The sequence below is a fragment of the Trachemys scripta genome, chromosome 4 (genome assembly GCF_013100865.1).
Source record: "Trachemys scripta elegans isolate TJP31775 chromosome 4, CAS_Tse_1.0, whole genome shotgun sequence".
Lineage (NCBI taxonomy): Eukaryota > Metazoa > Chordata > Testudines > Emydidae > Trachemys > Trachemys scripta.
Genome location: NC_048301.1, coordinates 134,076,239 through 134,089,699, shown reverse-complemented (window position 1 = coordinate 134,089,699; position 13,461 = coordinate 134,076,239). Strand labels below are relative to the sequence as shown.

General features: G+C 46.3%; 1 protein-coding gene across 1 annotated transcript in view; it reads left to right on the top strand.

The window, feature by feature from the left end:
• LOC117876006 (membrane-spanning 4-domains subfamily A member 15-like) overlaps positions 1-10,654 on the top strand; it is a gene marked incomplete in the record, with an annotated part of 33,007 nt that extends 22,353 nt beyond the window's left edge. Inside the window, 3 exon segments of the mRNA XM_034767686.1 lie at positions 4,479-4,607; positions 5,523-5,636; positions 8,643-10,654. Coding sequence (XP_034623577.1) covers positions 4,479-4,607; positions 5,523-5,636; positions 8,643-8,771 — 372 coding nt within the window.
• Positions 10,655-13,461: the final 2,807 nt, after the last annotated feature.

Here is a 13,461-nt window from a genome sequence, read left to right as displayed (position 1 = left end):
GGGGGGGCTGTCAGGGGGTGGGGAGTGGTTGGATGGGGCGAGGGAGTCCCGGGGGTCTGTCTGGGGGTGGGGGTGTGGATAAGGGTTGGGGCAGTCAGGGTACAAGAGGCAAGGAGGCTTAGATAGGGAGTGGAGTCCCGGGGGGCAGTTAGGGGCAGGGGTCCCAGGAGGGGGCAGTCAGGGGACAAGGAACGGGGGGAGGGTTGGGGGTTCTGGGGGGGCGGGAAGTGGGAGGGGCGGGGCTAGGGCGGGGCTCCTCCCGTCCTCTTTTTTGCTTGTTGAAATATGGTAACCCTACTCTACAGGAGGGGGACTCATTGACTGGCCCTGGGGAACATCAATGATGCCCTCTACGGGAGGGAGACTCATTGATTTTATAAAACGAAAACATAAAAAGGTTAAAAAAAAATAGCAAAAAATAAATGGAATAAAGGTATGAGTACAATGGATAGAGTGTTGTGGTGGTATGGTCAAACAAAAGAAAGATTAGGGAAAGGAATTGTAATAAGCTATTGCAAATATAAAAAAAAATTACAAAAGTTAAAAACACTCCAAAAAGCTCTTACATCAAAGCTAAATCAAAAAACAAATTTAAACCGCAAACTAAATGAACTTGAAGTAGAAAACAAGGCTCTAAAAGCAAAACTAAAAAAAACAACTCCTCTGCACGTCGTATTGTTGCTAGCATACAACAGAAGGGGAATTTTACTGACCCTGACTCAAGCCGCAATACTAATAAAAACCAAAATAAAATTAATTCGAAACACCTTAAAAAACAAATTCAAAATTGGAACCTGGCACACATGGGGGGGAATCAAGATAATTGGCCTCCCCCCACCCTTTTTTTTAACCCAGAATTAAGTGCCAGTGCTTCCTTGGCCCCTTGCCAAGTGACCACTCAGTGGTCAGGGACTGGTGAAAACAAAGTGGTTCATAATACTTATAAGTACACTCCTCTCAGCACAGAGGAAATGAGGGGCTTACTGAAAGATCTCTCTGATCTAAAGCCCAAAGACCCAAATTTAATATTTTGGAAAAGAATAAGCCAGATGGTTACCACCTATACGTTGCATTGCAGGGAAAGCTAAATGCCCCAATCTATCATGGGCCAAGATCCCTACAAAAGGACACAAAAACAGCATTTGGGCCTCTGTTAAATTTAAATCTGAAAATGATATGACCCGTGCCTGCACTGAGTTTAAGGAAGCCATCCAAGAAGCCTTGGGGAACGGAGCCGGTAATTGGGGACTGATCGTGGGCAGGGACAAGGCAAGGACGAGCCTGCAGCTCAATGTTGTAAGAAAAAATGGGAGATGTATTCCAGCAATGCAGGCATTGCAGACCCAAAAAAACGAATCAGGCATTTTTAAAAATGTTAAAGGAAGGTTTTAACTCCCATCTGCAAACAGCCCTTAATTTGGGAGTGAACCCAGGCTCTAATTATGAATCCATCTGTATGTGGCCCTCTGAATGCGAAGCCAGACAGACCAAAAAAATAAAGAGCAAGTCTACTCGCGTTGCCGTAGTAACAGCAAAAAATAATGTGATCTGTTATAATTGTGAATATCTCGGGCATACCCAAAAAACTGCAGGCGCAAGGCCCAAAAGCCTAGTCAGGGACAGAATCACGGCCAGTTGAATCCCTGCAGTACCTCACTGCCCTTTCAATCTGGCCCTGGTCCCGTCCCCACCCCCCACCTCACAGTGTTTGTATGTGGGGAAATTGGAATTTTTTTTTAAGAATTAGGCAAGCACAGACAATACTGAAGGCGGGTACTGGTCTTTTAGCAATTACTAGTGCTCTGCTTAGACAAACATTTTTAGATTTATTCAGCTTCCAATTAACATCCATTAGGTTTAAAATTACATTTTTAGCTTGTAACACAATTTTATCTGACAGGAAAAAAGTAACTCTGCAATTAAGTTCTTCCAAAAACATACAAGTGTAGAAGCATTCCCAGAACATATAGGTGGGCTGGTTCTTATGGGGGACTTCAATCACCCTGACATCTGCTGGAAGAGCAATACATCAGTTCACAGACAATCCGGGAAGATTTTGGAGAGTGTTGGGGACAACTTCCTGGTGCAACTACTGGAGGAACCAACCAGGGGCCGTACTCATCTTGACCTGCTGCTTACAAACAGGGAAGAATTGGTAGGGGAAGTAGAAGTGGGTGGCAATCTGGGCAGCAGTGGCCATGAGATGGTTAAGTTCAGGATCCTCACAAAAGGAAGAAAGGAGAGTAGCAAAATATGGACCCTGGACATCAGAAAAAGAGACTTTGACTCCCTTAGGGAACTGATGGGCAGGATCCCCTGGGAGGCTAATATGAGGGGGCAAGGAGTCCAGGAAAGCTGGCTGTATTTTAAAGAAGCCTTATTGGGGGCACAGGCACAAACCATCCCGATCTGCAGAAAGAACGGCAAATATGGCAGGCGACCTGCTTGGCTTAACAGTGAAATCTTCAGTGAGCTTAAATACAAAAATGAAGCTCACAAGAAGTGGAAACTTGGACAGATGACTAGGGAGGAGTATAAAAATATTGCTCAAGCATGCAGGAGTGTAATAAGGAAGGCCAAAACACAACTGGAGTTGCAGGTAGCGAGGGAAGTGAAGGGTAACAAGAAGGGTTTCTACAGGTATGTTAGCAACAAGAAAAAGGTCAGGGAAAGTGTGGGACCCTTAATGAATGGAGGAGGCAACCTAGTGACAGATGATGTGCAAAAGCTGAAGTACTCAATGCTTTTTTTGCCTTGGTCTTCACAGACAAGGTCAGTTCCCACACTTCTGTCTTGGGCAACACAGTACGGGGAGGAGGTGAGCAGCCCTCAGTGGTGAAAGAACAGATTAAGGACTAGTTAGAAAAGCTGGACATGCACAAGTCCATGGATCCAGATCTAATGCATCCAAGAGTGCTGAGGAAATTGGCTGATGTGATTGCAGAGCTTTGGCCATTATCTTTGAAAACTCATGGTGATGGGGGGAGGTCCCGGACGACTGGAAAAAGGAAAATATAGTGCCCATTTTTAAAAAGGGGAAGAAGGAGAACCCGGGGAACTACAGATCAGTCAGCCTCACCTCAGTCCCTGGAAAAATTATGGAGCGGGTTCTCAAGGAAACCATTTTGAAGCACTTGGAGGAGAGGAAGGTGATCAGGAACAGTCAACATGGATTCATCAAGGACAAGTCATGCCTGACCAATCTGATTACCTTCTATGTTGAGATGACTGGCTTTGTGGATATGGAGAAAGCAGTGGACATGATATACCTTGACTTTAGCAAAGCTTTTGATACGGCCTCCCACTGTATTCTTGCCAGCAAGTTAAAAAAGTATGGATTGGATGAATGAACTAGAAGGTGGATAGAAAGCTGGCTAGATCGTCAGGCTCAACGGGTAGTGATCAATGGCTCAATGTCTAATTGGAAGCCGGTATCAAGCGGAGTGCCCCAGGAGTCGGTCCTGGGGCTGGTTTTGTTCAACATCTTTATTAATGATCTGGATGATGGGATTAATTGCACCCTCAGCAAGTTCGCAGATGACACTAAGCTTGGGAGAGAGGTAGATACGCTGCAGGGTAGGGATAGGGTCCAGAGTGACCTAAACAAATTGGAGGATTGGGCCAAAAAAAAAAGTTGATGAGGTTCAACAAGGACAAGTGCAGAGTCCTGCACTTAGGATGGAAGAATCCCAAGCACCACTACAGGCTGGGGACCGACTAGCTAAGCAGCAGTTCTGCAAAAAAGGACCTGGGGATTACAGTGGATGAGAAGCTGGATATGAGTCAGCAGTGTGCCCTTGTTGCCAAGAAGGCTAATGCAATATTGGGCTGCATCAGTGGGAGCATTGCCAGCAGATCGAGGGAAGTGATTATTCCCCTCTCTTCGGCACTGGTGAGGCCACATCTGGAGTATTGTGTCCAGTTTTGGGCCCCCCATTACAGAAAGGATGTGGACAAATTGGAGAAAGTCAAGTGGAAGGCAACGAAAATGATCAGCGGGCTGGGGCACATGACTTATGAGGAGAGGCTGAGGGAACTGGGCTTGTTTAGACTGCAGAAGAGAAGAGTGAGGGGGATTTGATAGCAGTCTTCAACTGCCTGAAGTGGGGGTTCCAAAGAGAATGGAGCTCGGCTGTTCTCAGTGGTGGCAGATGATAGAACAAGGAGCAATGGTCTCAAGTTGCAGTGGGGAAGGTCTGGGTTGGATATTAGGAAACACTATTTCACTAGGAGAGTGGTGAAGCACTGGAATGGGTTACCTAGGAAGGTGGTGGAATCTCCATTCTTAGAGGCTTTTAAGGCCCGGCTTGACAAAGCCTTGGCTGGGATGATTTAGTTGGTGTTGGTCCTGCTTTGAGCAGGGGGTTGGACTATATGACCTCCTGAGGTCTCTTCTAACCCTAATCTTTTATGATTCTATGATAACCAAACCTGTTTTCTGCCTACACACAACCTGACCCTCTGCACGTCTCTCTCAGGTGAGAAGCAGCCGGGGAATGAACAGGACTAGCGCCCTCTTCTCAGCGATTGGGATCATTCTCTTTCTAACGGAGCTGATTTTTAATGCGTCACATTATGACCACAAGGATGAGGAATACTATTGGTTGGTAAGTGGCCAGATTCTGCCATAGAATTATAGAAGTATAAGGCTGGAAGGGACCTCAAGAGGTCATCCAGTCCATCACCCTGTGCTGAGGCTGTGTTAAGTCTACCTGGACCATCCCTAACAGGTGTGTTTTTAAAATACCAGGTACCTGGAATTGCCCTAAGTTCTTGACTCCACTGTAGAAACTGTCCATGTGTTCTGCTCCAGACCTTTGAACTGGAGGAAAATTGACCAAAATTTGCTCTTAACGTGCTTGGTTCTGCTCTTGATAAAGCCAGTGTCAAAACTCCTGTCAATGTCAAAAACCAGGCAAGGACCATGCTTTTGTTCTGTGTTTTCTGCAGCACCTAGCACAGTAGGGTCCTGGTCCATGACTGGGGTTTCCAGCCACTAACATACAAATTATTAATAATAATAACTCCTGTTGACTTCATCGGGAGCAGCATTGGACCCAAATACCTGTTTTACTTTGTTTAATCCCCACTACGTAGAGATGGTGAAACTGAGGCACAGGGAGATGAAGCGATATGCCCAATGTCACCCAGCAGGCCCAGCTTTTCTCAATCCTAGTTCAGTGCTCTATGCACTAGACAACACTGCCTCCATGCTACAGAATCCTGGCTGGCCTACCCAGGGAGCGTCTCAGGGGCACATATCCCTGTAGACCCAGGAGAAAACAGAATTCTATGGTCTCCTGACAGTTGTGTGGCTCCATGCATCACAATTACTGGGCCTACTGAGTAGTTAGAAGGAGAATTCTGTGTGCCTGGAAGGAGGGAAGAACCAGGACCGGATTTCTGCATCCCCAGAAGTGGGAAAAGAGGGATTTTTTATGTACCTCACGGCAGCCCTGTGCAATGTTACACTGCTAGCAGTCAAAATTAATTAGCATCCCTTGTGGTTTTATGCTCCCCAGAATGCTGGGAAGGGGATCACAGTCATGCTGCTCTTGTTGTCCATCCTGGAGTTCTCCATCGCTGTCTCAACCTCGTACTTTGCATCCCAAGCCATCTGCTATACTCCCAACACCGTGAGTCTTTCAGCTCTCAAACGGGACGTGAATCAGAGCATGTGTTGAAAGGAGGGGGAGATGTACGCCTCTGCGAAGCGCCCTCCCTGATGGGAGGAGTGTCCCTGGGGAAGGGCCTGAATGTGTATGAGGAAGGCAGTGATGGGGGAAAGTGATAGGTCCTGATTTAGGGCTGGTTGACAAGTCTGTCAAATTGGGGTTTTTTTAATGGGAAATTGGGGTTTCAACTCCATGAGAATGTTATCAGAAAGCACCTGCATTCTCCAGAAAATGTTGCTATTTTTCCAAAACACCGAACACCTGAAAACCAATATATTTAGATTCAAAGTGGTGCCGTGATACCTCATGGCAGTTGTAGTTCAGCTGCCATGTACTCACATTTTCCCTTATGGGCCATGTTCTCTAGATGGACTACACCTCCCATGATGCACCTTGGGCAAGGGTGCTTGTGGCACGTCCCCTCATAGGAGATATAGTCCTGCCAGTGACCATGGCCCATAAAGGAAAGTATAAGGCACCCAAACTACAACTCCAATGAGGCACTATGGTTCCATGTTGAATCAAAATATTTTGATGGTTGATAGATTTTTGTTGACATTTTTGGCAGAGGAAATAGCCCTGTTTTCTGGCTCTTTTTACCTTGATTCCTAACCGGGCTGCTGACACCATGATCCAAGTTACTGAATCTTTTTTTAATGGGAGGGGGAAGTAATCCCAGTTTTCACTGCCACCGCGTTAACCTTCATCGTCAGTGTTTTAATTTCTGTGGGGCTGCATTTCATCTTCCCAGGTGGGGGTGGGGGACCCAGGAAACTGTAACTGGGCCAGATCCTGAGCTGCAATCCCACCCTTTTGTGCTCCTGAAAGTCACTGGATCTCTCCAGCAGAGAATTCCCTTGGCATGGAATCCCCACCTGGCACAGCCAGCTCTTGTTCCCTTGGTGGAGGGGATGTATTGAGGGCAGAGAATCATAGAATATCAGGGTTAGAAGAGACCTCAGGAGGTCATCTAGTCCAACCCCCTGCTCAAAGCAGGACCAATCCCCAACTAAATCATCCCAGCCAGGGCTTTGTCGAGCCGGGCCTTAAAAACCTCTAAGGATGGAAATTCCACTACCTCCCTAGGAACCTATTCCAGTGCTTCACCACCTAGACCTCCCGCACTGCAACTTGAGACCATTGCTCCTTGTTCTGTCATCTACCACCACTGAGAACAGCCGAGCTCCATCCTCTTTGGAACCCCCCTTCAGGGAGTTGAAGGCTGCTATCAAATCCCCCCTCACTCTTCTCTTCTGCAGACTAAACAAGCCCAGTTCCCTCAGCCTCTTCTCATAAGTCAGCAGCCTATGGCATGGCCAGAGTCCCTTGTGATCCAACCATACCTGACAGGTGGCAACTCCTTCACGGTCATCACCAGCCTCAATGTTTTAGAGCAGCTGCTGGGGCTAGCACAGAACCAGCCATGGAATCATGATGCTGCAAACTCCCCTCCCCAAAAGCTACAGCTGTGGACATCCCTCCAGGGACAACGTTTCTAGCCAGACAGCAAAATAAATGAATCCAGGCAACAAAAACTCCTTGTCTGGGGTCAGCTCACTGTTGTGATGCTGGTGTAGAATCTGATCTTCCCAAAGACTGCCTCCCATTCAGCAGTTCTCAGGACCGTTCCTCTGAGCACCTTTGCATAGTGAAGGGGGTAGCTGAGATGAGGTTGACCTCTTCTTGACCTGGGAGTAGGTCACACACTGATAGGCTAACGTTTTCTCAAACTGTGATGACAACTGTTAAGTTTTTATGAAAAAAACTGTTTTTGTCTAAATTTTCCATAGGCATTTTTTATTTATTTTTTTCAGCAGCAATTCAAATACAGTACCAAAATATTTTGAAAAAAACAAAAGATTTCAATTTGGAAATGTTGCCGTGGTGCCTAATGTGGTTTGTAGTTTGAATGCCTCATGTTGCCATTCTCCTTTGTACACCAGTCTCCTTGGTCTGACTCCAACTCCCATGATGCAACATCATCTGCCCTCTTGGTGAGGGGACATTGTTGCATCCTGGGAGACCCTGGCCGGGAAATGTAGTCTAGCCTATGAGCTTGACTCATAGCGAAGAATGGGGACATTAGGCAACCAAACTACATTTCCCATGAGGCACTGCAGCAGCATCTCCAAATTGAAATCTTTTGGTTGGGGGCATTCTCTTTTTTTGATGAAAAATTGATTTTTTCCTGGGAAAGTGGATATTTTTTCATGAAACATTTTGTATAGTTAGACAGAAAAGTTTGGGGATTCTGTGGTATTTTTGTTGAAAAGCAGCTTTTTGACAGGAAATTTTCAAGCAGCCCTAGCAAGGAACACAAAGGGACGCTCTGTAGCATAGTGAGACCTACCGTGTTAACCCTTTAAGTGCCTCAGAGCAAACCTGCTGCAGTCAGGACCCAAAGGAAGTATAGATTCTGTATCCTCCAGTTTTGCAAAAGACTATGGTCATGTTCTGTGACAGCTGGGACCCATGCACCTCCACAGGGAAAATCCTACAGATAGTGAATTGGGTGTTGATCGTGAAGTTAGTGATGATGGCACAGATTTCATCCCTGGGGTAGTGCCAGGCAATACAGCAGACTTATAAAAACTAGAGGGAGGAGGAAGTGGTGAAAAATCATAGACTATCAGGATTGGAAGGGACCTCAGGAGATCATCTAGTCCAACCCCCCTTTTCAAAGCAGGACCAATCCCCAGATAGTTTGTTTGTTTTAAAAAAAAAATCCAGTTCCCTAAATCACCCCCTCAAGGATTGAACTCACAAGCCTGGGTTTAGGAGGCCAATGCTCAAATCACTGAGCTATCCCACTCAAATACATTGATGGAAGGGTGAGGAAGGTGGTGGTAATGAAGAATGTGAGGAAGATGATGGAGTGAGAATGGAGGGCTGAGGAAGGTAATGGTTGTGGGGTGAGGATGGAGACAATGATGGTACCAGCGAGGGCCGATCTCTTTTGTTTTGCAGGCCATGTTGTTCAGGCCATATGCTGCCAATGAAAACTTTGGGGTTCCCGCCGCACCAATGCCCCCTCCACCACCTTACACCAATGAGGCTTATGACCCCAAAGAAGAGACTGAGCAATGGGCCTCATAAGGAACTCCTACAAGAGATGGCTCCAGCAGCGGCTTCTCTGAGAAGTAAAATCCAACCCCGTCCTGCATCATAGATCTCATTCCATTTTCTGAGTGCAGTTCTAGTACCCAGCTCCATTGTTCATCTTACAGGGAACTCATTTCAGTCTGCTTCTCCCTGGCTCTGCACCATTTGTAGATCACACTACACAGAATGAAGTAAGGTGATAACTCACCAGCACTATTCAGCCCCCCCAGGCTTTGGTCCTGAACATTTCCCTTGGTGACTTTGTCAATAAAGCTTCAAAATGGATCCTGAGTCAGTTTAAAGCACTTGCTCACAGATGTGTGTCTGTGTGTGCATGTGGCATGCGTGTCTGCGTGTGCATGTGGTGTATTTGCATGTAGTATAGAGATGTGGCATGTGCGTACCCACATGTAACTCTTACCACACACACATGGTGGAGCAGGAAGTCCCCTTTCACTAGTAGCATACATCGCAAAAACGACTATTGCAACTAGCACTAATTTGCTTGTGTTGGGCCCTGACTCCTTTCATACACTTTCTTCCTTTGGAATGTGACTGATGCATGAAAAGCTTGTCTTCACGTACAGCGCTAGAGCTGCATCGTTGTAGCGTTTTAGTGAAGACGCTCCTAAATCGATGTGAGAGCGTCTCCTGTCAGCAAGGTTAATCCACCTCCCCAAGAAGCAGTAGCTGTGTCGATGGGAGACGCTCTCCCATCGACACAGTGCTGTCTATCTGGGTAGATTAGGTTGATATAACTACATCACTCAGAAGTTGGTGGATTTTTCACACCCCTGAGTGATGTAGTTATACCGATAAAAGTCTATAGTGTAGACCTGGCCTAAGGCCATTTAAGTTGACTTACGTGTTGTCGATGATCATAAGCCACTTTAATTACATTGGTTGTGCACGTCCACACAACGCTCCTTGTGTTGGTGGAGTGCGTCCATAGTCATTGCTCTTGCATCAACAGAGAGAGTGTTGTATCATGGGTAGCTATCCCACTATGCAATTCACCACCCTCTGCCACTGAGACCTCTGGGAACAGATCGCAGTGTATCATGGGGGCATGCTCACCATCCCATGATGTATTTCTTTCCTCCCATCATTCCATGGGCTTCTGATTTCATTTTTCACCAGCCCTTGTAAACTATGTGCCTGCCATCTCTGCCTGAAAGCAAAGAAGTCTGGTGATGATCGTTATGAACACAATGTGGCTGGTCCTGCAGTATTTCATGAGCTGTAAAACAGAAAGTGAATCAGAAACATTACTGGGGTCTATATAGGGATCAGTACTGGGACCAGTCCAGGGATCAGTGCTTTGGCCTGTATTGGGTCCAGTACTGGGATCTATTCTGGGATCAGTGCTGGGACCAATACTGGAAAAAGTACTGGGAGTAGTACTGGAGTCTGTACTGGGACCAGTCATAGGACCAGTACTGGTGTCTGAACTGGGACCAGTACTGGGTTCTGTACTGAGACAAGTCATGGGACCAGTACTGTGGTGTGTATTGAGACCTTCACTGTTGTCTGTACTGGTCCCAGTAATGGGACAAGCAAGTCATTAACCTGTATTAGACCAAAGTATTACAGTCCTCTGGAGACTAAGCTATTGTGTCAGAGGCAAAGAACAGGCGGGACCGAGATCTCCCAATCTCTGAGGCCCCTGCAGTGGCAGGGCATTGATTCAATGAGATACTTAAGGCACAGACTAGAAATTTTCCAATGGAACGTTTATCCATCATTTGAATGCCAATTCATCGAAAGCAAAACATGGCAATCTTGATGACATTTCATTTAGAAAGTCACCATGTTTCGATCTTCTGTTTCACCAGGACATTTCATTTCAATGCTTGTATTTTATGTTATCTAATAAAATGTTTAAAAAGTCAAAAACTGGAACAGCTCATTTTGATCGACCCAGTGCTCACTTTTGGATGCAGGCCGGTATGATAAAGGCCTCTGGTTTCCATGCATAACGCGGAGCCCTGAGACATTGTGTCTCCTTTTCCTTCAACCATGGACGCCACCAGGGGTGGTGACAATAACTGGTCACATCAGCTTACCAGGAGTATTCCCACCTGCCCACAGCAGAAACAAGGTACTGTTCTAATTGGTTCTGCAGGGACCTGCCTGAGACACCCTGCCTGGAGAGGGCCTCCACTCACCAAACTCCTCCTATAAATCATCCAAGTTCTCTATCAAGTGGGAGCCCACTGGAGTCAGCCAGGAAATGTACCTTCTCTTCCACAGGTAAGTCTGGCCATGCCAGGCGATGGTAGGATCAGGATCCCATTCGCCCCCTACCTCTGGCTTGGATGAGGTAGGAGGTATTGTCTAGCCCCCTGCCTTCTCTACCCCATGCCCAGTGATTAACCCTTGGACCATGATGGCCAAACATGGATTTAATCTTTCTCTCCTTCACTCAGGAGATGGCTGTGAATGACAGACATTCAGGGATCCCTGTGGTGCTTCACACACTGCTGCCTGGACCTTGCCAAGAAATGTACTCAAACTGGTGCCAAGTACCACCCGTGGGGAAAACCACCAAACGCCCCTCTACCCAAATAAACACTCAAATCTTGGGAAATGGTGAAGAGGATACCGGGGGAGGGGGAAACTGACCCCAACCCCAATTTCTTAACTCATGATGTATTGTTTGTACTTTGCTTGCGGTTTAATGCAATAAAGCCGCCTGCGAGCGGTACTCAGGGTGTCAGTCTTCGGACTGCACCCCAGTGCACTGGTATGTATGTCAATAAACTGGCCTCAGGCTTGAGTCTTTGAACTAAAATCACTGCCTGGGTGTCTTTGACCACAACAGAACCAACATGGATAAGAGAAAGCTGTTAATAGAGGCTTCTTAGTCTAGCAGACAAAGGTCTAACAAGTTCCAATGGCTGGAAGTTGAAGCTAGATAAAGCCAGACTAGAAATAAGGCATAATTTTTAATAGTAAGAGTAATTAACCATTGGAACAAATTACCAAGGGCTGTGGTGTCCTCTCCATTATCGGATATTTTTAAATCAAGACTAGATATTTGTCAGAAGGATCTGCTCTAGTTCAAACCGAAATTAACTCGGAGAAGTTCTATGCAGGGCCAGCTCTAGGCACCAGCGTTCCAAGCATGTGCTTGGGGTGGCCCTTTTTTTTTTCTTTGCTTCAGCGGCGGCACTCTGGGTTTTTGTTTTGCTTCGGCGGCGGCACTCCGCCCCCCCCCTTTTTTTTTTTTTGCTTGGGGTGGCAAAAAACCTGGTTCCAGCCCTGGTTCTATGGCCTTAAGCATATTCTCACCAGCAACCACACACCGCACCATAACAACTCTAACTCAGGAACTAACCCATGCAACAAACCTCGATGCCAACTCTGCCCACATATCTACACCAGCAAAACTATCACAGGACCTAACCAGATCAGCTACAACATCACCGGCTCATTCACCTGCACGTCCACCAATGTTATATATGCCATCATATGCTATCAATGCCCCTCTGCTATGTACATTGGCCAAACTGGACAGTCACTACGCAAGAGGATAAATGGACACAAGTCAGATATCAGGAATGGCAATATACAAAAACCTGTAGGAGAACACTTCAACCTCCCTGGCCACACAATAGCAGATGTAAAGGTAGCCATTTTACAGCAAAAAAACTTCAGGACCAGACTCCAAAGAGAAACTGCTGAGCTCCAGTTCATTTGCAAATTTGACACCATCAGATCAGGATTAAACAAAGACTGTGAATGGCTATCCAACTACAGAAGCAGTTTCTCCTCCCTTGGTGTTCACACCTAAACTGCTAGCAGAGCACCTCACCCTCCCTGATTGAACTAACCTCGTTATCTCCATACTGATTTATACCTGCCTCTGGAGATTTCCATTACTTGCATCTGAAGAAGTGAGGTTCTTACCCACGAAAGCTTATGCTCCCAATACTTCTGTTAGTCTTAAAGGTGCCACGGGATCCTCTATTGCTTTTTACAGATTCAGACTAACACGGCTACCCCTCTGATACCTTTAAAATGTGTAACTGTCAGAAAACTGAAAAAGATCCCAGAGCAGGAGAATCACAATCACTATGCTTGGGTCATGCTCCCAGATCAGAGGATGGGGGGCTCACACCTGGCAACCAGCTCACACTTGCCAGCCAGCCAGCCAACTGCACCACTGATTAACTATCCGTGAGCAGATTTGGCAGATCTGGCAGCAAGGAGCAAAAAAAATAAAATAAAATCAGAACCCCCTTCATACATGTTCCCGCATGGGCCCGCACTTCAAAGGCCAAATCTGAGCACCCCCAGGGATAACGAGGGGGAGCCACAGGGGTTAATTACCCCAGGGGAGCAAGTACAACATATGGCTCCAATTAGAACACAACATAAAAAAATCAGAAATCTCAATAATCAGGGTCAGCCAACACGGGGACTTAACACAGAAACCACTGATATCTACTGTCCCTTTACCCCACAGGAAAAACAGTCACTGCTGTCCGAACTGCCCGAACTCAAATGTGATAACAAAAACACTGAGTTCTGGGACAAGCTGGATGGTGTTGTACTTAAAGTACTGCACAGGATCTTTTCAGGGGGAATAAGACAAAACGCCACATTTATTAGTAATACATGTATTCATTAACACTGTATCATATGCATATAATATATTACACTTACACTCACACACACA